The 27036-nt window shown below is 39.3% G+C and overlaps 1 protein-coding gene across 1 annotated transcript; it reads left to right on the top strand.

Moving 5' to 3' along the window:
- The first annotated feature begins 639 nt into the window (after positions 1 to 639).
- LOC103359347 (engulfment and cell motility protein 2) lies at positions 640 to 26219 on the top strand. The gene is made up of 23 exons (XM_008284653.1): positions 640 to 750; positions 5862 to 5931; positions 6115 to 6213; positions 6574 to 6614; positions 8857 to 8929; positions 9020 to 9070; positions 9945 to 10114; positions 10682 to 10781; positions 11430 to 11581; positions 12726 to 12804; positions 15143 to 15178; positions 15514 to 15564; positions 16481 to 16603; positions 17015 to 17134; positions 17273 to 17377; positions 17465 to 17573; positions 17714 to 17850; positions 19851 to 20014; positions 20263 to 20375; positions 20478 to 20585; positions 20762 to 20844; positions 20960 to 21037; positions 22789 to 26219. Exons 3-23 carry the CDS (start codon positions 6136 to 6138, stop codon positions 22987 to 22989), a joined length of 2172 nt encoding a protein of 723 aa, XP_008282875.1. The 5' UTR covers positions 640 to 750; positions 5862 to 5931; positions 6115 to 6135; the 3' UTR covers positions 22990 to 26219.
- The last annotated feature ends 817 nt before the right edge of the window (positions 26220 to 27036 follow it).

The raw sequence follows: 27036 nt of genomic DNA, 5'->3' as shown, positions 1-27036 counted from the left end.
TTCTTAAATAATTTTGCACATTCATGCACACTGTAAATATCTTTAATGCCTAAAATTCCTTGGATTTGCTTCACTTGGTGTTTATTTGACTTGCAACGCTTGCTTTCTTCTTACATCTTGTAATCCTTTAAAAAAATCTTCCCTCCCATGCACGAACTCATCACGTCAAATTCCTGTAAAAATCTACTTAGCAACAAAACTGTGACATGACACAGGGGTGCCCACACCTATGTAGAGTTGTTGGATGTCTGACCAATAATGAACCGTTGTCAAAGATCTTTGCCTGTCAGTTTCTGCACATATAGAAACAGTGATGTCTCACCCAGACTGCATGAAGATGTCAGTTTGCACAAATGATGAAGAGATGAAGAAGGGTCTGCCTCACATTTGCAGACGGTGACATTTACATTGTGTCCCGCCTACAAGGCGTGGAATCGTGTCTCCTTTCCACAAGTATTTCACTGGGGAGAGAGAGGGATACCGAGAGGCACCATCGATGGCCCAGACACGGGCTGAGTAGCACCGAGTATTGACATTAGCAGAGCAGAAAGCTTTGGTTAGAAAACACACAGAGTGAAGCCATCATCCGCCTCCGAGACAGAGAGAGAGAGAGACGGAGACAGAGAGAGAGAGAGAGACTGGCTGCATCCTGACTGCAATGGAGGAGCGGACAGGGACAAGCCGGAATGGATGACTGAATAACATTAGCCGCCTTGTGAGGAGCAACGCTGGTAGTCACTGAAATAGCGAGTAAGTTTGCTGCTTTGCATCACTTTGAGGCGGACAATTAGCCTCTTCTGAATTAGCCTGCTGTTTTCAATAAGCTGCTTGATTCCGCTGCATCAGTCTGAGGGGGCTCCTTCTGGTTACCATAGCTTCAGTCCAGCCTAATCGATCACCTATAATCAGGCCTTCAAGCGTAACTTCAATAGAAGAAGGTTTCCCATAAAATCAGCGTGTTTGCTGGCTTTCACACCGTCAACACGCTTCTTTGACGGGAATCCTTGCTAGCACATGAGCCAACTAACGGTTCTCTAACACGCCGGAGGACGCCTGTTGTTGCGCCTCAGTTACGAGAATGTGAAATTCCCTAAATTAAATAATTTCCCAAGAAGGGGAAAAAAAAAAAGAATTTAAACTTCCCTAAGATGTTTTATCTCCTACAGAGAGCAGCCTCCTTCTTCTGCTAGCAGCCGGAGGGGGCGCCACTCGGGGTGTCCAACTAGCTAACATGAAAGTTGGGCGCTCTACAGTTTCATGTGTCTTATTTCCAGCAGCCCCGGACGGGAGCCCCCCGAAACCGCATTAAAGAAAAAGAAACAGTAAAATGGCGTCAGAAACATCCGGGTCGCGGTGGAAAAGTGTGTGTTTGTGGTGGGAGAGCACGGCAGAAGTTGTGGAGTGAATGGAGGCTCCGACCCTCCAGCGCTGTCCGCCTTCTTCTGTTCAGGCGCCTTAGCAGTTGTTGCTAAGCTACCGCCACACAGCGCGTGCGGCCAAGTAACTGTTGTAAACTGGTTTCAGCTTAAAGCTCCCAGTTAGACAGCAGCAGGGTTGCACAAAACAAGGGGGAGGAAACGCTTCTCATGAAAGCTGTCCAGGAAAATAGAGCAACCATTATTCTGCGATATAATACAAAAGAACCTTTCTCTCAGCAGACATTTTTTGCATGTAGGAGATGCACAGGTGTAATTAGTGTCAGCAGTGCTCCTTTGCATGCTGGTCCACTTGTCATTACAGAGACAGCTTTATTGACCAAGCATGTGACCACATTCTTGGAAATTTGCACAGGTACAAAACATGCATGCATTTAAACAAGGGCAACAGGTTACAGGAGGAAAATTATTTTTTAACAGCTATGTGCAACTATAGTTAAGTGTAGAAGAACATGTTTGAAGTGCAAAATATAGTTATTTGCAATAAACAGAGTTATCGACACCTTATACAATAGAATAGAATTCCCTCACAGCCATTGCAGCGTGTGCAATAAAGTTAAGCAGTAATCCCGTCTGTGCATTCACACAATCAAACAGTTTTTTTAGAAGTACAGTAAGAAATGTACAACTCTAAAATATAACAACGTAGTAAAAATATAGTATGTAAAGGGGCATCCTGTGAAAACAGCGATATAGCTCATTCTTTTAGGGATAGCCTGTTTGAGAACGCTACGAAAACAGTAGTGTAACTGATGTTGCACTTCTAGATACTGCACATTGCTTAATATTGTTGACAATTGAATGGCTCACAGTTGTGCAAAAATATAAAGGCTAATAGAGGTGTCATATACATGAGGTAAGTGGACGATAATGTATTAGAGCAGAGGGCAACGCTGCTCTGATTATTATAAAAAGGCAGGGTAAACTGAGGTAAGATGCCCCCCTACAATTCTCTTCCACTAGGTATAGTCAGTTTTTATTTCAGGTGTTTTCCCAGAAGATAGCGGTCATAATAGTGTAGAAATAAAATGTGTGTTATCTATCATTTAGGTTGCAGTCAAAGTCATAGCAACATCACATTTTGGAAATAAAGTTAAGTTGCATAAGCTTTCAAGATTTAAGTTCAGCTTTGTACAATCTAAAAACAAATCTGTTCGCTTTTGCATAGTTTATGTGTAATGCCATATTGATAGTCACAATATATACATATCAAAAATAAAATAGATATTGTTCTTAAGGGGGTTGTCTTACCTCTGTTTACCTGTGATATTCAGTTCAGGATTTAGAATGAGTTGTTTCTGACTGATTTGAATGTTCAGCAGAGTGATGCACTGTGGGAAGAAAGTGTTTGTGTGTCTGGTTGTTTTGACATTCATTGCTTTGTGTTGCCCACCAAAGGGGAGCTTTTTAGAACATGTTGTGTCCAGGGTGTGACAGGTCTGCAGTGATGTTACCTGTCTGCTTCCTGACTCTGGACACGTTTAAGTCCTGGATGGAAGGCTGGTTGGCCCCAGTGGGTTTTTTTCTGCAGTCCTGAATATCTGTTGTTTTCTGTCTCTGTCCTTTTTGGTGACCGATCCAAACGGGTAGAGTAAAGAACAGACTGAATTGTAAACCTAAATACAGCTAAGTCATAAATAATTTAAATTATAATCTGTCTACAACTCCACCCGTAATTAGGAGTCAACTGATATGTTGCTGTTGCTGCTCTTTGTTCTTTTTTACTTACAATTATTTGTGAGTGTTTGTAGTATAAAAGCGCGATTTGATTTTTTTTAATAGATGACATAATAATTGGAAACATTTATTCTCTTCCATGGTGCACAATAAAATGAGTAGACTGCTCAGTCCCACATTGAACCAACTATTTTGCATTGACATAGACAGACAAAAATAAAAAAGATAGCCTCACCAATAATGCTATTTTTTCAAAGCCGATTCTGAGTAATCCCTGCCTTAAAGCTAAACAAGAACCAGCCTCACCTGCCAAATGAAATCGGAAGCAATGTTTCACAAGATGCATTATATCATAGTATATTTACTGGCATAAATCCCAAAATGACTCCAGTAAACTCAATATCTGTTGGTGTGGTTTCTGGCTTTCAAAGCACATGCACATCACTACCAAGACTTTTAATTGTCAGTCTTTTTACATGGTGTTCTAGTTCCATTTTACTAGCTTTTAACACTTGTGTTTTTGCTGAGATGCGTCACTCACTGTGCTCTGACTATTTCATTATTGTCTGTTGTGGGCCTTTAGAAGTCGTGGCAGTGTAATGACTGTTGTTGTTCCTTGGTGGCTGATGGAGTTTTACTTTTTGTGCACTGAATTAGCCTCATGGTTCCCCCTGTAGTTTGAATGTTATCGTACAAGTAATGAGTTAATAAACAGTAGGGCTGATCTCACTGGAAGGAAATCTTAAACATTTTCCTATAAACTACTAAGGTTATGATATGAAATAATGACATCTGTATCATCTCTTGTCTGTCTACCTTATGTTAATTACATTTGATTGCATGGAAACGTTGGGAACTGTTTTCAGGTGCTCCTTTAATTACTCCCTAAAAAAATCTGGAGAAATTGAATTGTTAGTTACTTTTGGTGGCAATTATTTGTCATCGTTGGCAGTTTTAAAAAGTACTATGATTTTATTAATACGTGATGTCGTTGGTCCACATGCTGCACAATAACATACGTATTGCTCCATCCCACAGGGAACGACTACTGTGTATTGCATAGATATACAGTAGTTGATGTATCAGACATGGACATAACACTGTTTAACACTGTGCAAATGTATAGCCACATGTCAATGCTGAAAGTGTAGATTAGTACCAGAACTTGTGGAAAACATTCTGGTCTTGTTTTTTTTTTGCAAGAGAACAAACTTTTCAGCAGGGCAGGCTCAGAGATCACACATTATGTGATGCGATGGACAGTCTGCTTGAAGATGTGGGGGTGGTGCAGTCTTTCCATCAGATGGTTCGTTGGAGTCCGAATTTAATTGGCAAATTTCACTCTGCATCATTTACAGAATCCACCTATAATTCGTCGTAGTCGATGTTAATGTGCTCCGCGTCATCCCCCATCAGTCCGCTAAGCTCTGTGGCGACAAATTATGCTGAGAACACAGTTCAGTGATCTCATCCTTCAAAGATGTTGAGATTCAAAAGGATTCATGCTTATTATTCACTGTGCAACAGCTTAAATTTTTATCCCAACTTCGAGATGTTTTCATCATGAGGAGTTGGCATCTGCAGTGTAAAGACACACTGACAACTGATGCTGTATGCTGGAGAACAAATTGTGCTTTATTTCATCACTGATCAAAGCTTAACAGTGTCAGACGTCACAACCGGTGTTGATGTAAACTGGCAGGTGAACATATTTATAGAACAAACATCCAAACTCCTGAGAAAGACGGTGCTGCAGTGCTGGAAATGCTACAACGCTGATGGATCTCTAGGGAAGACTGTTGTTGGTTCAAGAGGGGTTTTTCTTACATGTAACAGAAGGCTAATGATTAAAATTTCTTTTCAAATGAGGAGTAATAAGCCGCACTAAGTACATCCTGAAAGCAGTCTGAATGCAAAGAGCTGAACAGCAGTGTTTTGTTTTTTTTCTTTCTCCTTTTTTGTTGTCATCTTCCAATCACAAGCAGAGTCTGTCTGAAAGCTTTTCATGCTTTCTTCATGTCAGAGCAGAGAGAGATCTCGTTCTGTTGCCAAAGACTGCTCCCTGTTGTGCTCTTCCTGCTCTTTCATCACAGCGTTTTTGTCGCAGATAATTAAATACGTTTATTAAGCTTTAATGAAAAAGTGATGCCTTACAAAATAGGCAGGGGAATTATCTAAGAATTAAATGTCTTTTAATTAAAAATTGTGAAAACTGGTCAAATGTAAATATGTGAGCTACATATGAATGAGCAACATGAATAGACTTTGAGCAGATGGTCAGTAGCAACATCCCATTTTCTTCTGGTTTTTGGATGCATACAGCTGATGTCTGTGTTTACTTATTCATTGCCAAAATGCAAAACTTGAAAAGTGTCAGAGGGTGTGAAAATAACATTTTTAATAATAAATACAACATCATGAGAGTTTTTACAAGAAAGATGCAAAATTAGTCTCATGTACAGTTTTTTTTAGGTTATATATTAGCAATATTGTAAACAAGGACAGAAAAATTCTGCAGACCCAGAGCCCAGTATGTGGACCAAGATATTTATGTGACTGTGTGTGAGTGTGTGTGTGTGTGTGTGTGTGGGTGTTTTTTGTAAAACAGTCATGCTTATTGATCTGTTCTCTGACAGATTCAGTTCAGAGGAGAGAAAATGCAGGGATTCAGCAAACTAAGCTTTTGGGCTTCAAGGAAATCAAGGTTTTGCACTTTCATGACCAGTGTGTGGGTTTCTGTGTTCACAGGGGAGCTGACACAGAGGTTTATACAGCAGAGCTGTGAGAGTGACTGACCCTATCTGCATTTGTCCATTAGGTGAAGTATAACCCCTGGTTCACACTTTTCTGAAGTTAAGCAGTCTTCTGACATTCAGCAAAAACTCAAAATGTTTTCCCTTGGCTTGGATGTAGAAAGCGGAAATAAGTTAAAACAGTAAAACGAGACTTTGTTACCAAATGCTCAGTGTTCTAATGACTGGAGTTTTTTTTCCTCTTGCAGGGTGCTAACGATAAACCAGCCATGCCGCCCCCAGCTGACATTGTAAAGGTGGCTATTGAATGGCCCGGTGCCAACGCTCAGCTCATAGAGATGGACCAGGTCTGTATTTGTGTACAACATCACATTAAATAGCTCTCCAGTGGGCCTCTAATGACTCAACTCTTGCAAACCATTAGAGTGTAACTTGATAATTAAAGGGGGAAATCATGCACAGCTTTAATTTGTTTTGAATGTGAAAGGCATGAGTAATGATGTGAAGTGTTTTAGTTATGCAGAACGCAGGAAAGTCCCTGTAATTGTAGTCCCGATAAATTGGATGGACTAAAGATAGATTTAAGAAATGTCAGCTCTGATCATAGTGATATTAAAAGGCAATTTGGGGAGGGGTGATTTATGTCTCATTTCAGCCCCTTTAATCTTGTAATTTTGCATGTTTGCAATGTTTTTTTCCCCTTGCAGAAAAGACCTTTGTCCTCAATAATTCGGGAAGTATGTGATGGGTAAGCATTGCTCCTACGCGTTTTAATGTTTTCCAGCTGATTTTAATTCTTTCTAACTTTCTGTTCAGTTACCAAATGAGAAAATATTGTTTTTCGGTCTTCTACTTTATTTTACTAAAATGATGTGAGAGATTTTATTTAGGATAACAGCATAGACTGTATTATAAAAGATGGACGTAGTTACAGGCTATAAAAAATTGAGCCCAATGCAGAAGTGCCTTAAAGCGCAATACCGCTGAGTACCACTAGGTTCTGGCTGCAAAAACCTCCGGCTCCAATAGACTCCCATTCAAAAATCATCATGAAAAGCTAAGTCGCTTAATTTTTTCAACAAATCATTAAGATGTTTTAATAAATAAAATGACCTCCTTGTCACAGGTGTCCTAGCGGTCCATCTGAAAATACTTATTAGATAGAAGTAAAGGCCCCATTTGGTGGCGTGGTTGGCTTGATGGACATGTCTCATCAGGAGTGATAATTAGCTGTGCACAGTAGTAAAGGTGGGTCGGCAAAGTGTCCTCAGGTTCTCAGTCAGTCCTCGTTCCACTCCAGATCCTCTGTGTCTTTCTAGCATGGTCACTTCTGCATCCAAACTCTCAACGATGACGACGGAGAAGCAGAAAACTGGAGGCTTCAAAACAGTGGTTCAGATGATTATACACTTATGAAGCAATCATTATGAATACTGACTTCCATTTAGGCTAATAGATCCCTCTAAATAAGATTTAAATTTCCTTTGCAACATTATTTTATGTGTAATATTACTTTACAACCTCATTATAATTGCTGTTATTACTTCTTACTTTTTCTATTCTAGTGTCATTTTATCCTATTTATCTTTTTTCTGTGAACCACTGTACCTATATCTTACTGCTTTTCTATTAGGCACTGCTTTTATTCTTGTTGTGCATTTTGTTTTAAACAATATCTGGCACAACAATATTTTTGGGGGATTAAGAAGTTCTGTTCTGTCTTATCTTAAATTTGACACACTGGTCCTTTTAAATGTGGCGAATAACTACATGACTGAAATTTGAATTCTAATCAGTTTGGTTATTGTGGTGCTTTAGATGGATACATTACATCAGTCACAGGTTAGCATAAAATAATTAAATTGAAAGATTTATTCAAGTCAACACTTCTTTACAAACTGTACATGTGAGCAGCTGATTAGTTAGTTCTGTATGTGGCAGTGTGCATGTTAAAGGGAAAATAGTTTTGGAGATTTTCCTCCTTTGTTCAAAAGTTTCCCAACAATGATGTGTAGTACAACGCTGCAAGTTATGTAACTGAACAAAAAACAGAAAGTCCTGAAAGAACTGCCGTCCAGCTCTCGCTCTGTACTGTACATCATTAAATTTATGTGCCGTAAAGCAACAAATAATTCTTTGTTGTTTTAACCCAGAGGCACTTGTGTGACACGCTTATTTTTATTTTTATTTTTTAAATGAACACCCTTATTCATGGCAATATTCAGTTCATCTGTTTAACTGGTATTTTTCATACCCTTTTGAAGTGGCTGCGATTGCGTTACCTGCTGCTTCAGGATAAACAAAATCAAGTCCAGGGAGAGAAATGATCCGCCTCTACTTAGGTTTTAATCTTGAGCGTTGTGTGGTTTTTACAGGCTTGTGTGGTAGAAAGACTATCCTCATGTTCAATCTGCCTTGTAGTAAAATGGGTGCGTATCAGTGATGCAGGACTGAACAGATATCAGAAAATGGCAGATGCTTTAACTGATTTATCACTGACTGTAAACATCATCCTTCTCACCCACTGTTTTTTCTGTTTTTTTGGATTCACTGTTGTCTTTGCTTTTTAAAATTATTTTATTATTATTATTTTTTTTACTCTTTATTTTAGAGACAAATACTGCAAATTTGATCTCTCCCATCCACCTCTTAGCTGGGCTGCATCTACCCACTGCCTCCCTTTACCATTTGAAACGGAAAATTCTCTGCACTTTACTGTGAACGCCCACTGGATAATTCTCCTCCACAGTCTCTCAGTTTGCCACTCGTGTAAATACAACTGCTGGAGGGAACTATCTGACTTTGAGCAACCTTTTGTTCGTGCATACTAGAGTGTACTGCATTATAACATTCCCATATTGTGTTCCGCTGATTCTTTCGTATCTAACACTTACAATGAATTCTTAGCAAGCCTAATGGGGGATCAATAAAGTATTCTATTCTATTCTATTCTATTCTATTCTATTCTATTCCTCTTTTCTTCTCTGCAGCTGGTCTTTGTCAGGCTCGGAGCAGTTTGCTCTGCGTTACGCTGATGGTCCTCAGCTTTACATCACTGAGCAGGTCAGCTTCACTGTTTTCTTCTTATTTATGTATTGAGGTAAATAGTAAATCATTACAGAATTTCAGTATTCCTCCTTTATTATCTTTCAGAGCCGTGGTGACATCAAAAACGGGACCATCCTTCGATTAGCCATTTCTCCCGTAAGTCAACTTTGTTAACAAGCGCGTGGTTTTATCTCTCGACAGGAAGTTTTGAATTTGAAACTTCCTTAAAACTCAAAACCATTAGCTTTCTACACAACCATTTACTGGTTTGTGTTTTTGCTCAACTCTTTAATTCTTATTTTGTGTTTAACAGGAAAGGTTTGCATACATATCCACTCTACTTTACGGTCTTTATGTTCCATGGAAAATTGGGAATTCATCCAAAAGATCTTGTGGGTTTTTCTCTTCGGACATACTGGTTGTGACTCCTGAACTAAACTGTCATTATGTCACGATGGGGAAAGCAGTGCTTTTAAAAGAAGTTGTGATTTGCCATGCTTAATAGCAGCAGACTCTAACTCAGTAACCACGTATGATAATCTGTCTCTGTAATCCCATCCGGCTTCCAACTGCATCTCAAACCTCCAACTCAAAAACACCAAAAGTGCTTTAACTAATAATTGAAACATTAGTATTAAAATTCAATCTTATTTGTAATGTTTTGGCCATATTTTCTGAATTTGAGCAGTCAAACAAGTTTTAAATGTCGTCAAGTTAGCCACACTTACTGAGAAGAAAATACAGAAGTGCACTTATCAGACCCAAACTGTCACTGTTCATATACCACCTTAATGCTCTGTAGTTTTGGTTTCATGCTCTGTGTCTGAACTTTTAATGATAGAAACCTTTACATCTTGAAGTTCTCTTGCTTGCCTTTAGATGAAAATATATCTGACAAAAAGCAGGTGAAATGTAAACTGTATTCATGTCATTCTGAAGTTCTGTTCTCTATAAAAGTTTCCCCAAATTCACTGACATGGATGGATGCGGTGACTCACATCATGAAAGTGATGCTGCTTGTTTGTGACAGGGTCGTGCTGCTCGTCAGCTCCTGGAGAGGATCCAGTCTCATGGCATCGACGCTCGTCTTGAGGCTCTGAAAGAGCTCGCCAAGCTGTCTGCAGACCCAACCTTTGCCACAGAGTTTATCAACATGGAGGGCATCGGGACGCTGGCTCGTCTGGTCGAGAGCGGCACCCAGTGAGCGCTGATTTTGTTTTTGACATCCGACTGTGCTGATAGTTTGCTGACAGTTTGTTGTGTTGTCCGTGCAAAATTTGCAAGTTGTAAGCCATGTTTTCTTTAACCAGAAGCAGTTTCTGAGCATGTTTTCCTCTTGACACATTTTACTTACTGTGAGCTCATTCTTCACTGCAGCATAAAGTCCTGCATCTCTATGGAAACGCACAGCCATGGCTGGAAGGAGACAGAACTCAAAAGTGTATTTTGTGCTGAATAGCATAGTTATAATTCAGATAATCGTAAAAAAAAAAAAAAGAAGAAGATTTTTTTTCATTGTTTATTTGAAAAAAAAAAAAGGAATCAACATGTACAATAAATAAGTGCTCTCAGATGCTCAACAGTGTAGAAAAAACAGTGATGCTACATAGATGTTTTACTACTTATAGTTGTAATTTGTCTCCATACTTGTTCAACTCAGTTCAGCCAAACAGTCCCTTATCTGCTTACATTAGTATTTCTATAAAGCCAAACTAGATGACAAACGAGTGATGTGATAAATGACTAACCGTCATTTACTTCCCTCAGCTTTGGTGAAATGCTGGCCTTCACTCTCACTGCCTTCCTGGAGCTGATGGATCATGGCATTGTGTCCTGGGACCTTATCTCCCTCTCCTTCATCAAACAGGTACCTCCTCCAACAAAAGAACAATCCATTAGACGCGTTAAGAGTTTCACATAAACTCAACTGTACAAGTCTCTGTTTGAAATTTCAAGGTCGATCTTTTTATTCGTTTTTGTTCATGTACTTTTATTTAATTACTTGACCTTTTTTTTTCTTTCCAACGACGGAAGTGCGTGGGTGCTGTTGCCTGGCAACTTCTCGCATTATGTAGAGCTCTGTCAGTGTGTATGTGAATGGTTTTATTCTGGAAACTTCACTGTGGCCTTGACAGCCACTCGGGGGAAACTAACAGAACTCTTAGTTTGGTTTTCGTTTACAAACAAATAAGGTTCTAATACTAATACTAATAATAATAATGATACATAATGCTTATATAGTGCTTTTCAAGATAGTCAAAGACACTTTACAAAGTAGGTAGCAACAAAACAAACAAAAATAATAACAAATATGTAAATAAAACATAATGAAAAAGGAACATAAGCTCTGTTCTACTTGATTTTATGAATTCACTTGGAAACTTTCTACCCTGGTTTATTTTTGTTTACCACAAACACTTTCAAGTCCAACTGAATAAAGTAAAAAAAAAATGCAAATCTGGCATGTTAACGATTCAGATTTATCTGCCTGGTCTCAGTCTCTGTCCTCACTCAGATTGCAGGCTATGTGAACCAGCCGATGGTGGACGTGTCCATCCTGCAGCGCTCCCTGGCCATCCTGGAGAGCATGGTCCTGAACAGCCACAGCCTCTACCACCGAGTGGCCCAGGAAATCACCGTGGGACAACTCATCGGGCACCTGCAAGTGTGAGCACACACACACGCACAGGGGCTTCACGCACTCTGATACGGGGGGCAAAGAAGTGAACGTAGCAGTGTGGGGTGTTTTAGAAATAATGCTGCTGTATTTGCCATGATTTAGTTCATGGAACTATTAAACCCTATTCAGGACTTTCATGTTGCCATACGCAGAAGGTCTTTCGGCGTTCATTGGATCCCAAGAAAGAATATGTGCAAAATATTTGTTGGTATTCATTATAGACTTTTATACGATGTTAAATGCATTTTCTGATAAGTTGAACGTATTTTTGGTTCCAAATGTATGACAAATGTCCCTCTTTTTATATTATTATTAGATATAAAAATCTTCAAAATGGCCTGGGGTCCAAAAGATCCCAAAAGTCCTGAATAGGATTAAAGGATGAGTTCAGGATGTGTAGATGACCCCAATCAAACATCATGAAATCCTGTGAAAAGACCAAAACCAACAGTGTTAGTTTGACACTCAATACTTTCCTGTTTCTCTTAGCTCTTAGCTCCGGCTCTACAGGAAATAAATGTGAAAAAACATTGGACAGTTACCTTTTGTATATGCAACAGCCTGGCATTGTAGTTTCAGTGCATATGTCAGTGACTCCTTTATGTATTCCATCTGTGTTGGGTGCTCTGATGAGTATTTACAGCAGCAGAAAGACAGTGTATGTGGGATCCACTCAGAATAGAATAAAAAGCCTTTGGTAATCATAATGATGAAACATGTCACCCAGTGCAAACAGTGTGGCTCACTGATATGTTGTTAATACTTTATGGGTGACAACAGAGCCCTACGAGATAGAGAAGCTATATTAGGAATTAGATAAGCTGGCGATGTTTGTTGGAGGGATTCAATGTTGGTTTTGGTCTGTTTATTGGATTAAAATATTGTTGATGTCTTGTAAAATTTCCAAGATACGCTCACTTGTGTTGACGGAACAGCAAAATATAGAATAACAGTTGTATAACTGTTGCTGGCATCTAAAAATCCTGCTCATCCCAACCGTTTGTACCGATAAAACTAAGTGTAAATGTTGTGTGTGTAGCGTAGCTGTTAGCCTGTAGTTTAAGTCCTGTGTGGATATCTCTGGAGCACGATGCTTCTAACTGGTTGCTACGCTGCTGGATATTTCTTCAGGTCAAACCAGGAGATCCAGACCTATGCCATCGCCCTCATCAACGCTCTTTTCCTGAAGGCACCAGAGGACAGACGGCAGGTAAGTGCACTTACAGCACAGCGCGCTACTCTCAGTAGATAGACATAACTGGAATACTAATGTTCCATCCTCATACTTCACTCTTAAAAAAAAACATAATCAACATTTGTTCAGTTTTTTGGTATCAGAGAGCTTTGACTCATTGCATTTGCAGCAGTAGGTTAGTTAAAGCTAATCTCACGATAGACGTCTGTCTGCCAGCTGTCACGTTGTGGATTCTGTCTGACAGTCATTGTTGTAATGACACACTCACTCAAAATAGTACTCACCTCCCTTTGTAGTTTGTACATTTGTCATCCTGCTGTTTTTTCAGCTGTAACCGAAGGATGAGTGTTTGTGAAGGGATGTGGCGCCCTTTAGAATGCAGCAGTTATTTATTTTTAGGCTAAGGTTAATAAAAAGGGTTTGTAGTGAAGTGAAGGACTGAACTTGATGTTATTCTGCGGTATATAAGGTATGTAAATCACGAAATGGTAGCTTTCTTAGCAAAGTTAACAAGTCTGAAAAATAAATCAGATGCATCTACAAATGCTAAATTATAACACTTAATAACATGATCAATATTCTTTTAAATAAATATCTCACCCTTTTCACTTACACAATTGTTTTAAATCTGAAATGTATTTGCAGTACAAACAAATGTACAAACACTGAAGGAGTGAGTGCATCTGTCCAGTATGTCACTGTCTCGTTCTTTTGAATCTGCAGTTGTAACTTTTGTGCAGTAGTGTACTGCAGTGTTTAATCTTGTGTCATACTATGTCCCTGTGTGTGCTTTGTTTCTAAATTAGAGTACTCCATGTAAAGTTTGATTTCTCAGTTTAAGCAAGAAGTTAAACAATATGTTGCTCGTGTATTTTCATATTTTTACAGGAGACGACAGTCTAACTTAAAGCACTCCTTTATTAGAAAGTAATTCTGTTTCAGACCTAGAAATAATGTCTTTGGGAGTGAAAAAAAACTGAATGAAAACTGGAGGATAAAACTTGCTGTTTAGGTTTTTCAGCAAATGAAGAAATCTTATTTAGATTAAACAAATTAAAATAGTGTAACTTGTTGCTTTTGTTACAAGCACTACATTTGTACAAATATTGAACATTTGATTAAATGTTTTGATTTCCAAAATTATTTTTTGACAACAAAATAAATAAAAACCTCATATAAAAATATTCTCCTATTAGCAAGAATTACTCAGTCTGCATCTGCTTATTTGTGACTAATTCTATACATAACCTGTTTGTATTTATCATCCGTTTTTGTCACCATAGTTTATGAGTTGAGAACCAAGGATATGCAGGAAAAAGACAGAAAATGGATTGTAGAACAAATAATTAACTTTGCTCATGAGGGATTTCCCTTTTAAATTGTTAGTCTTTACATTTTGATCAAATGTTTTTGTTGTGACTTTAATTTGTGTGCTTAAGAAAACACACTTTTGACTGAATGGGCAGATGTTTTGGCTTCAGTGGTACTCCTATAGTCACCACTTTACACTTAACTAACAAACTTCTCAACAAAATTCTTATTGCAAAGGTCCAAAGACCCGTAAGACTTAGAAATGAACCTCACTCAGCTTTAAAAGTGCAAATGGTAAATTCAGGTCAGTATGTGAGGAGGCACTGGGTTATACGTAACTGTGAGAAGAAGAAGTGGCCTCAGTTTTTTTTGCAGGTTGCAACATTTCCTTTCGGTGACCTTATGACGTACAGTAGGTTCGGACAGTTGTCCTTTAACACACATTCCTCTCCAGCTGCTGTTATTGACCACTGGAGGGCGAACTGAGGCAGTTCTAGTGGGAGGAACACAGCAGAGGGACACACGGTGTATCCTGTACACGCTTATATGACTGCAGCCATCAACTAAATGCCAGTTCAAACCTCATTTGTTCAGTAAATGCGGAGTTACTCTACACTGACATTAACAGATCTATTTGCTCCAGTTTAGATGTTCTCAGTTTCATTTTCCAAACTAATTATTCTCAAAATGAAGTCAGGCAGGAAGGAGTGAGGTGCAGAAAAGAAATGGATTGATTTAAACGTTATATAATAACATTTGCAGACACGAGAGCAACCAGCACAGCATCACCTGCTGAGGTTGGATCAAATTTTCTAACTGTGAAATCTTTTCTACACCAGCTGGATAAATGAATAAATACATGGGTGTCAGATATGTCGTGACTGTTTAATGTCTTTATTTGACATGATTCTGTTTCGTGTTCTTTTTTTCCATTGCATGCTGTGCCGGTGATGTATCCTTGTATCTCATTGTCCATGTGTGTGCACTTTTTGTTTGCATTACTGTCACGCCCATGTCCCTCCTCCCTGCCCTCAACCCGTAGGAGGAGTATACTAACCCGCTGGAGCAGCACCTCACTGTGAGTACGCATCCCTCAGCAGCTCATACCATCTTTTCCACTCCACAGTCCTTCTCCTCCTTCACTCTTGAGCTGTTTCTGTGCCGTGGAAAGCCATTGCATAATCCATTCAAATTAAGATAGAACCATAGCTTGCTGCAGCAGCAGACAGACTTGTGTTGACGGAGTGAAGTTTGGCCACATTTTTCAGAAGGTGTAAAGTGCAAATGGTTCAAATTTAGCTTCTATTTTTGCAAAGATTCCCTTCACTTGAGTACCGATACTGTTGTGTGCTGCTTTGGTGTGTAGCAAAACGTCGATTTGTGTGTTGCAATGATGTATGTCTTCACCCTCAGGAAATGGCAAGCACTTTGGCTCAGAAACACCTGCGGTCCATCATTCTCAATGTGAGTATCAAGTCTGAAAGGCAGAGAATAAAATATCTGTGACAAACTCAGCTGCACATCAGGACTCATACCCCGCTCTGCCGGCTATTAAGCCTTCAGACGAGCTTCATTAAGCTTTAAGCAGTTGCCAGAGACTGTTTTTTGAAACTAGTTAGAATCAAAACACCAGAATGCCTTCTATATGCAAAATATTTCTGTTTATCCTGCCTTGGGATTATCCAGTGTTGGGCTTTGGTGATAGTTTCATCCTCGGGACCAAGAGTTGGTCAGCATTTGGGAAATGCAAAGCTTTGCTCACTTGGGGAGCTGTGACACAGAACCAGCAAATGTGATACGACACCAAGTCCATGAAGTGGAACAGAATCTGCTCTGAAAATGATTCCTTTTGGCATTCGTCTGGGAGTGCCTGACTGAACTGGCTGCAAATGTCAGCATGGAAGATGCTGCACTCCAACATCCTGGAGCAGGAAAACGTCCTGGAGCTGCTCCGGCATTGTTTGGTCTCATGGAACCAAAACCTTGCGAGTGTGTTCGCTGTTAATGAGATCTGCTCACCGGTTGGACAGTAACGGTCCAATGTGGACCTTGAATGCAACTCCATTTATGCTGCAGTAATCACCATCTGTATTATCACCAGTTTGTTTTGACACATTACGTTGTTGGTCAATTTATTTTTCTTTTTGTTGTAGTTGATAATTGCATCAAACAGTAATCATGCAGTGCGTCAAAACATACAATACAATAAACACAATATAATAGAATGTCATGCTTTCGATAGAGGAAAAACAGTTTATTAGGCCTTGCTGTTGTTTCATGAGTAGCTTTGTTTTGCGCTGCTTGATACAATGTGCTGTTTACGCACCCTTTGCTGCCCACACAGAGGTTTTGTTCTAATCGTAGGACTCTTCTTTTGCAGCACGTTATAAGAGGAAATCGACCAATCAAAGCAGAAATGGCACATCAGCTATATGTCCTGCAGGTGTTGACCTTTAACCTTTTGGAAGAACGAATGATGACCAAAATGGATCCAAATGACCAGGTACAATATTCGACATTTATTTCCATACTGCCGCGTCATCCTGTTGAAATAGATTACTGCACTGCTAAATGCAATAAAACAGATGCTTGTATATAAAATGTAAGCAAACTTTGGTGGTATGTTTAAATGAACAGTATGGTTAATTGAATGGTAACAGCCTGCATCCTGGAAAAGGGCAATAATCAGAGTCTGCCTTCCAGCAGTGGAGAAACCACTCTGATGGATCTGCCTTAAGTGTAACAAGTGGACCAGAAAATTAAAGTTTCCCTGTTTTTAGCTGAGTTTATTTGCAGCCATCTGCTCACTGCTGGTTCACCTGTCCTTTTTATGGGTTTGTTTGTTATGTTGCTGCGATAATGTTGACCTGTTTATGCTGATATGCTCTTCACATGTTGGCTTTTTTCCTCCCAGGCTCAGAGAGACATAATTTTTGAGCTGCGTAGAATTGCCTTTGATGGAGAAAATGACCCCACTGGTACAGAAAAGAGAAAGGCGATGTACACCAAGGACTACAAGATGCTGGGTTTTACTGTGAGTCTCCTCTACAAATTTCAGTTTCTTCTTGTCAAAAGGAATAATTATTAAACTAATTGTGTAAATAGATTCGGGCAGATGTGAGCTGTTTGTTCTACTGCCTGCTGGCTCATGCCGTCTGTGTTTGAAATGCAGAACCATGTGAACCCAGCCATGGACTTCACCCAGACTCCTCCAGGGATGCTGGCTCTGGACAACATGCTGTATCTGGCCAAGGTTCACCAGGATACGTACATCAGGGTTAGTGTTGGCCTAGGGCACGGCTTTACTCAGTTCACGGAGCCAGAAAAGTCGGCCTCACCTAATGCGTCTCTCCACTCACGACAGATTGTCCTGGAAAACAGCAGCCGAGAGGACAAGCACGAGTGTCCCTTTGGCCGCTGCGCCATTGAACTCACTCGAATGCTGTGCGAGATACTTCAGGTCGGAGAACTGCGTAAGTAGCTTAGTGTGTAGCTGTTGTACTCTGAAAAGTCACTGACGCTCATTACTTTAGAGCAGGATGGTGTGAGAGAGACGAATGCCTCTCTCATGCCAGCGTTTTCATTTTACAATTAAAATCATGGCTTTGTGCAGCTAATGAAGGCTGCAACGATTATCACCCCATGTTCTTCACCCATGACCGGGCATGGGAGGAGTTCTTCTGCGTCTGCATTCAGCTGCTGAATAAAACTTGGAAGGAGATGAGGGCCACAGCTGAAGACTTCAACAAGGTCTGACATCAAAACCTTCTGACTGTCATTTCACATATATTCAGATATGTTTATAGGCGTTACATTCCCTGCTTTAACCCAGCTTTCATAATGCATGTGTAAGCCTTCTCACACAAACCTCACATAAGTTGTGCCATACATGTGACTGTGGTTTTTCCAATTATGCAAAGCTCACTGTGCAACCAAGATGACAACCTTCACAAACACAGATCCAATCCGTGCATAGAACAAAACACCGTTTTCTAAAACTTTTTATTTGCTCTAAAAATGCACCAAAACATGATACAGTCAAAAAGGATGGGACTGGTGAAAAACACTACACTGAAATATTTAAACTTTGCCAATGAAAGCAGCATTATATATATGCAGAATTTTAAAACTGAATACTAATCATTTTTAGGCTGAAGTCTTCCTTAGCCCTCTGAACTCTAAGCAGCTTCTGGGTGTCACATTTTTAGTGACTGTGGGCTCATTTTGTGCTGCGGTATAAAGTCGTGCACCTCTATGGAAACAGCACAACCATGGCTAGAAGCAGAGAGAACTCAAAAATGTTTTTTTTTGCGGTATGACTTAGCTACAATGCCATAAATCATAAAAAGAAAAGGCAAACGTTGAATTTCTTTGATTACAAAAACTGAAAACCTGGAACACACACGTACAACATTACCAAAGTGCTTACAGGCTCTGTGTATTACAGATATGTTACTGCGTACATTTTTGATTTGATTCCACATGTCTCCTCCCTGCTCTGTGTAAACACAGCCTGCAGTTCAGCTGAATAGTTCCTGAATTTTTGTCACGTCACTGTTGGCCATAGCAAAGAGTTTATTTTTTGGCTTTTTTTTTAACTGAAATATGTAGACTACAGTAGCCCTGTGATAGACTGGCGACCTGTCCAGGGTGTCCCCTGCCTTCGCCCTAAGTCGGCTGGGATAGGCTCCAGCCCCCCCGCGACCCTCGTGAGGATTAAGCGGTGTATAGATGATGGATGGATGGATGTAGACTACAGTAATTTCTGCTGAAACAAAAAAAATTCACAGTTCTCACAATTTTAACTTTAGATTTGGGTTGAAGTTACCATACAGGCTGCACATCACATATGTTTAGTTCATCGACCATCAGAAAGGTGAATATCTGACAATTCTTTCTGTTTTTCCAGTTCTTGGCTCTAATAAATGCTGTAGTTTTGTTGATTTCTTTAGGACAACATCAGTGGGTTTTGGTGTTAAGTGGGTTAAATAAATTGTAAATCAAATTAAATTAAAATATAATTGCATATGTTGGTTAATACTTGAACAAATATACTTTCCCAAACAATAAACGTTAGTGACTTTTCCTCTTAGAGCATCACATTTTGGACCTTTAGTGAAATGTGTGCTAAAAACTGCTGTCAACAAAATAACAAATATACTTTTGTAGATTTTTAGATGAGCTACATTCATCAGTTTTAAGAGTTTAAATGCCATCCAACATTTCTAATCAAGTGATACTGAGCGAGTAGGTTGGTTACAGTAGGTGGTCCTCATTACCAAACACTCACCATCTGTTCAGTCTGCCCAGTTATCCCAGTATGAACGTGAGCGATGGCAGGCTTTCTACTGGAACACATTGCTGCTGTGGCTGCTGTAGCTGCTGTGCTCTGCTGTGTGTGACTTAGCAGCTCACTGGAGCAGACAGCCTAAAGGTTTTTGGTTTATTAAATAATGCATGACAATTACTACTTACCTCGACGTTCAATGAAATGAACAGGGATACATGAAACCATTTACTGTGTTTTAAATATTGATGCCTTTAGAAAAGTCAAAAGATGGCTGTCAGCAGACTGAGTTTCTGAATGAAAAAAAAAGATGATTCTGTGAATTTGACTTTAATAATATTCATGGCTCATTAAAAACCAATGCAGCTAATCTGAAAGTACTGCCAGAGACAGTCATGGCTAAGCGGATGAGAATACTGTAGCTCTCATCCTGTTTTGAAACCGTCTTTTCAACCCCCGCCAGGTGATGCAGGTGGTTCGTGAGCAGATCACCAGAGCTCTGGCGATGAAGCCGTCATCTATCGACCAGCTGAAGAATAAACTGCGTGGCCTCAACTATTCCGAGATCCTGCGTCTGCGACAGTCAGAACGAATGAGCCAGGATGACTTCCAGTCTCCACCGATCATGTCAGTCTGCGTCTCCTCTGCCTCACATTCTGACGTTACAGTACAGTTTCAACATTTCTGCATTTTTTGAAGTCTTCAGCAGTGTAGTTTTGACAAACCCTGTGGAGTATTACTCATTTAGCACGTTTAATGTTTTCTTAGCAATCAAATGTAATGCTGCTTGAATAAGTTCAAATCCAAACTCTACTTTGTTTCTATGATCATATAGCGTTGTACGTTTATGCTTGTTCTTGTTGTTTGTGCTGCAGTGAGCTGCGGGAGAGAATTCAACCCGAGATCTTGGAGCTCATCAAGCAACAGCGACTCAACCGGCTGTGCGAAGGAAGCTGCTTCCGCAAACTGGGGAACCGCCGAAGGCAAGGTACATACAGCATCAGTACGATCGCTTTGCCTCTTCCTGCTGAAGGACTGCCGCTGCTGTTGTCTAACACCTAAACACTGTGTTCAATGCCTTTTTTTGTAGAGAAGTTTTGGTTCTGCAGACTCTCTCTGAATCACAAAGTGCTGCACTACGGGGACTTGGATGAGTCACCTCAGGGTGAAGTGCCTTTTGAGCTACTCAGTGACAAGAGTAAGACACTTCGAAAACCTTTATTTCTCCAAGTGGCTGCTTCTCCCAGTTAATAAATGTTTCATAACACACACACACATTGACACTGTCACTGGAAGGCCACGCTGCATCTGTCAGGAGGCTCTCCTTAATAAATTTCTGTAATTATTTGTTTATTTCTCCTGTATTCCTCCTAGTCCCCGTCTCAGATATCAAGTCTGTGGTGACAGGGAAAGACTGCCCTCATATGAAGGAGAAAAGTGCTCTAAAACAAAACAAGGTCAGATCATTTTCATTATTTTTTTTTTATTAGCATTCTAGTCACATAGTCATCCTCACATTCTTTGTTGTGTGTCAGTGTAGGAAACGTGTTGTTTAACCTGTTGCGTTCGCAGGAGGTGCTGGAGTTGGCCTTCTCTGTTCTCTATGATCCTGATGAAACACTCAATTTTGTTGCACCCAATAAATACGAGGTAAGTCGATATGTACACAATAAGGCATAATGCATATATGCAATTGTTAAACTTTCAATGCCTGCCAGTGCAAAAGAGTCCCCTCTGCAGACATATGCATGCAAGTTTGTGTCAGTACAAGGGCAGCGGTGCTCAGCAGTAGCATGCACGTTAGAAATATGAAGATAACGATCTGCTGCACATGTATGAAACCAAGTCCTCCAGGTGAACTAGAAGGTACTGTAACAATAACTCCTCACTGTTCACAGCTGTCTGTGTGCAGAGGGGGTTTAATCCAAATTTAAGCCTTAAAGTTGCACTGATCAATATTTCTATATGAACAGTGGGTCGAATTATTATGTTTAATATGAAAGGGATCACTTGTGTAAAGAATTTTTACCTGACTCTCACCTGCATTGTGCAGCTCTGTGGAGCATTTTAGCGTATTTCACTTCATCGCTACATCAGCAGCTTTGCTATTTGGGCTCAGTCCCACTGCTCTCATCATCCTCATTTCCAACAGCAGCAGGCAGCTGCTTTCACAGAAAAAGCTCTAATAAATTTGCCGCACGTTACCTTCTCAGCATCAAACTGCAGACAGACAAACTTGGTAACCAGCTGGTGAACACAGTCAAGTATTTAGCTGCTAAAGAGCCAGATATTTCCCTCAGGAATTGGTGTGAAGAGAGCAGAATGTGAGTGAATATTTGGACTCCCATTTGCCAGGTGGCCAGAAACATCTCCAACTGAATTCCAAATGTTATTCAGTGTTTGGCACGCATGTAAATTGTCAACACATTTGCCATATCAACTTTAGAAGGTGATAAAATGTTAATGTTGTGTTTACAGCTTGTTTCGCTGCACCCCGAGGGAGCCCAAAAAAAAAAAAAAAAATCAATTAACCCCTTAACACTCGCCGACCTGAATATGGGCCAAGTGAAAATTCTGCTGCTGTATTTTGAATGGCATCAGCCGAGTCTGAATAATCAGTGGTGTAACTCTTCTAGGATGTCAATGCTGCAGCAGCAGCAGTGGATCCTTACATTGTAATTACACTGCAGAATGGTCGTTTCCTACCTTTTCTTGTCGATAGGGACACATTCTCGATGAATCACTATGTGCTGTAAGCTATTTCCATTGTAAGATAAGATAAGCCTTTATTAATTCCACAGTGGGGATTGTGCAGTGCTGCAGCAGCAATGGTGATAGTGCAAATATGTAAGGAAAATAAATAGAAAAATAAAATCATAACAAAAAAATGATACATAAGCACTAATTCATCCATATGTGATTATGTGTAATTTGTACAGATCCCTCTGGATGTGGAAAATAACAATATTGCACATATCAATGGTTTTGCACAGATTTTTTGAAAAATAGAAAAATACTGATATTGCACAGATTCTTTTATATGTAGAAAATAAACTGATGATGCACGATATTTTTAAATGTACAAAATATGATTTAATTGTAAGTCCAATGAGCTAAATTCTTCCATGCTTTTAGTCTTTTTTTTTTGGTGAATATTAAGCAGTTATTACTGGTTTTACTAAGAAGCATGATTTGAGTTTTTTTTTTTCGTATGCCTATCAAAAGTACTAAAAACTGCTCAGTCACAAAGTGGCAAAAGTAGTTTTGAATGTGTAGTTCAGTGCAATTAAATCAACTAACATATATACAACTTGCTGGGAAGAATCTCTTAAATTGCTGTGAATGGCAATTTTGACACAACCTTCACAGATGTTCCTTTGTGTGTCTGTGCACATGTGCAGTATTGCATCTGGACTGATGGGCTGTGTGCGCTGCTGGGCAGGGAGATGGGCAGTGACCTGACACGCAGCGACCTAGATACTCTCATCAGCATGGAGATGAAGCTCCGCCTCCTCGACCTTGAGAACATCACGATTCCAGAAGCGCCGCCTCCCGTGCCGAAGGAGCCTAGCTCATATAACTTCACCTACAACTACAGCTGAGATGTGTGTGTGTGTACGCGCGTGTTTGCTATGCATGTATGTGTTTGTCAAGGACGAGTATCTTTTGATGAATTTAGCTGCAAATGTGTACACCGGACAAGACTACTTTGAATTATTGTTTTTTTTTACATTTCAGAACCTTGGAGACTTTGCCCTATCCGTGTTTGTGATGCTGTGTGGTTTCCAGATAGGAGAAATGTGTTTTTAGCTTCACGGGCAGGTCAGAGGTCAGGGTTCAGTGCAGAGTGTTGATTGTGGAGCTGCTGGAGGTTCAGTGAGTGAATCTTTTTTTCTCTGAAAAATCTCCAGGCAGCGTCCTGATTCATGCTTCCCCTGTTCTCTTATTTAAAGATTATGGATGAAAAGATCAAAATCTGCAAATGAACTTTGACTCAAGTACATTTTAGTCAAATTGAGGCTTAATTGATCAGTCAAGCCATGTGTCTAGTCTCCATGGCAACTAAAAATGAAGTAGCCACCATTTCAGTTGTGATCCTGCGTTCACTTCGACACTGCCTGCCCCTCCACATGTACAGATGTATGGTACAGTCTCATCAGCTCTACGTTCTGTTCCCTACTGCAGCCTCAGTGATGTTAAGATTCGTCATTGGAATACAGTGATTAAAGGACTGAAATGTGACAGAGTTGTAGAGTAAAGTAAGTAATTTATGGAGGAAGCAGGTAAGATGGAAGCACATTCTTTGTTTCTTTCATGACTATCATACAGGGAACAGAAAAGTGTGTTAATAGTGATTAATTGTTTGAGCTATTAAATGTCAGAAAACTGTGAAAAATGTCAATCACTATTTTCCAGAAGCCAAAAGATAATTTTAAAATGACTTGTTCTGCCAAAAAACCAAAACACATATTTAATTTGCTATTTTGAAAACCCAGAAAACCAGCAAATAGTCATATTTGAGAAGGCATTTCATATTTTAAAAATGCCATTAATATCTAAACAACAAAGTGTTTGTCTTTTTTTTTTTTTTTGCAAATGTACTGTCTGTCAATCACTAATCAATTATTAGACTACTGGTTTCGGCTCAATGGAAGTGTTTATATTTGCTATGGCTCCAGTCTACTCAACATTGATGCTGCTTCTCTGACTCACTTCCCTCCTCAGACCAGTACACCTTCTCCATAACCTGCAATACAGTGTGGACATACTGTATACAAACCCTACTGGGTTAACAAAGCTGTCCAAGTGTGTGAAAATCCTTAAAGTTGCCCTCGCCTACTGTAGGTGTCTGTAAGTGTGTGTGTCTGTGTGTAAGTTTGTATATGCAGATTTTGAGATTTTGTGTGTGTTTACATTGAGGGATTTAAGGAATAATCTCAATATATCATGAGCTTGCTGCTCATTGAAGTCGGGTCCGAGACGCTGACATCCAACACTTAAAAAAACAAACATGAATGATGTAAACCTTTTTCGAATCATAGTCACTGCATTGCCTTATCAGTCATACATTCACTATGTGTCATTTATAAGCAGTATATGAAACACATGACAACAAACTGTATGGTGCAGTTGTAGCAGATATGAAGACAGTTTTTCGGTGTTTCTACCAACTATAGCTCCTCCTATGATGCACTCATAGTCGTTGCATAAACAGTTGCGTAATGTTAGATTGCACAGTGTAACTTGGTTGTAATAGCATATAATCCTATTTTCTGTAGTTAACAACCAGCTACATATTGGCTTATAACAATCTTGAGTGTTTTATAAAGCATTCATTACAACAGGATCACAACTATATGTAGGTTTAATACTGACAATGTATGATTATCTAAGATCATACTGTGTTATCAAACATTTGTTGTTGCTTTTAATGGTTATTAGTTGTTAAGAAATTTGTTAATAAACACTACAAATGCACCAAAATCCACTACAACTACATTATACTATAACGGCTGAACCATGTATTGTTTGTGTACTGCTTATAAGATAAATGCTAAATTTGGTTTGATTTAAACTAAAGTGTGTTTGGGAGGATCATACTGTAGTGTGGTACAGAGTTTTGTTTAAAAAAAAAAAAAAGAACTTGGCTTACGTTACAACAGTGAAGGATACCCTTGGTCGTTGAATTAATTACCAGATTTGAAGCTTGATTTCAAACATTTTATCACACTGTGCAAATGCAAACAGGACAAAAGAGCAGCTCTGTTGGTGATATTTGGTTTACGTGCCAGAAACACAATCCTGGAAGCAGGTCAAAAAACAGAGTGACATCTAGTACTGCTCATGTATCACGCAGAGATATTACTTCCAGTACTATTGCTTGATGTCATTTTCTTATTTCCACATAGTTATTGGTTCTAAACTTTTTTCCTGTTGACTTCTAAACCAGTAATAATCACTGCTGTCATTTATTAATGCAGAATAGAATTATATTTTTGTAAATGATTGTACAATTTTATCAGTTGTGAAGAGAATGGGTATTGAACTAACGTAGCATTTTCACTTCGCATCACTCTGTACAGTACATTCAACACGCTCATTCCACTCTGAGAAATGGTTTCACTTTTTTCCAAGTGTCCACCACAGTTTCATATCACGAGCACCATTTAGGAATCACTCACTCCAGCACCTAAATATGATGTCAGCGTTGATGTAATAATAGAAATCGCCATTACTGTTAATGCTGTTTGTGAAAAGAAATACAGTTGATATTTGTTTCTTTTTCAGTTGTTCCTATGTTTGGTTTTAAATTGATGTTGAAATTGTTTTAACCTGTTACAAACTTTCCTTTTTTTATGGTGGACCTGAGAGGTCATTTAACTGCAACTTAAACACATGCAAACTAAATAATAAGTCACAACAGCCTTCTTGGTTTGCTTGTGTTTTGCATATCGTGTGTTTTATTAAGCTGCAGTGCTTGAAGTTCTCAGGGTCGCCTTATTAATTTATATTCCAGTAAATCTCTGAATCATTAACGTGTGTTCAGAAATCAACTGCAGCTAAAACAGATCAGTAATCACAATATATTACAGTGAGCATTCCTGCGTTGGATGTACGAACAGTATGACTTGAAGTTTTTGCATCTGGCACTCTTTTACATGACTTGCTAAACTATTTATTTACACTTGGTAGTGATAGATAAAATGACAGAATGACAAAAAAATTTAAATATAGTATACATATAGATCATTGTATGTATATACAGTATTGTGTTGCCTTATTGAAGAAATGTATTATGTTTTGTGTGAATAAATACAAAGTCTAACTACTGTTTAAAGTGTGTTTCTACTGACATTTGCCTCATTAAAGGACCCGTCAATCATTTTCTTTGCGCACTTACTGTAATTTTGAGGTAGATTCAGATATGTAATGGAAGTGTAATAATGTAGTAATAACTAGAGCAGCTACATCTGTACTGAAAACGATGTGGGTTGACGTAAACATTCCTCTGGCCCTAAAGGTATTCCTACTGGAAGTCAGTATTAAGAAGCAAGATGCAATATTCTTTGACCTTGTTTGTTCGGTGCGAAACTTAATCCTCAAGTTCAGCTGAAGCTATTAGGCGTTATCAGTTTGACTCAGACAAATCAATGGCTCAAATTAGTGAAGTCTTTGTAGAGCAAAAACTGCTCAGCATGAAAACACTGTTTGTGGAAACACAAAGAGGGACTTTGATAGGGAAAAGATTGTAAATTTGTAAGCTTAACAACTTGGTTCGACTCACTCAGACTGCTGAAAGCTTATATTATCTGTGACTGACCTTTGGAAGCCGTGTCTACACGTCTCCTGTACCTTACATTGTAATCACGCAAGCAAGGGATCTTCACTTTCAGTACTAAGAGGAAGGTTATTATAGTGACCAGTGTACATGTGGAAATGTCAGTATTTTACAAGACAGTCTTGAAGAAATGTAGAAACCTGTCTTTTACCCTTGTTAAAGCCTCTTGCTCAGTTCCATGTCTTATCCAGCAGGGGACACACTGTGTCCTGTTTACTGAGTCACTTACTCAGATATCCTGAGCTATTATCTTACTTACCCACACTGCGGAGCAACAATAATTGCATACAGGTAAGGAAAGAGATGTACC

Source organism: Stegastes partitus, unplaced genomic scaffold, assembly GCF_000690725.1.
Source record: "Stegastes partitus isolate 25-593 unplaced genomic scaffold, Stegastes_partitus-1.0.2 Scaffold368, whole genome shotgun sequence".
NCBI lineage: Eukaryota > Metazoa > Chordata > Actinopteri > Pomacentridae > Stegastes > Stegastes partitus.
This window is presented reverse-complemented; position numbering and strand designations above follow the sequence as displayed.

What these genes read in the sequence shown, in the direction of transcription:
- LOC103359347 (XM_008284653.1), top strand. Translation starts at nt 6,136, where the DNA reads ATGCCGCCCCCAGCTGACATTGTAAAGGTGGCTATTGAATGGCCCGGT. An exon ending in ACCAGGATACGTACATCAGG is followed by an intron (nt 17,378 to 17,464) that starts GTTAGTGTTGGC and finishes CACTCACGACAG; the next exon opens with ATTGTCCTGGAAAACAGCAG. An exon ending in TTCCAGTCTCCACCGATCAT is followed by an intron (nt 20,015 to 20,262) that starts GTCAGTCTGCGT and finishes TTTGTGCTGCAG; the next exon opens with TGAGCTGCGGGAGAGAATTC.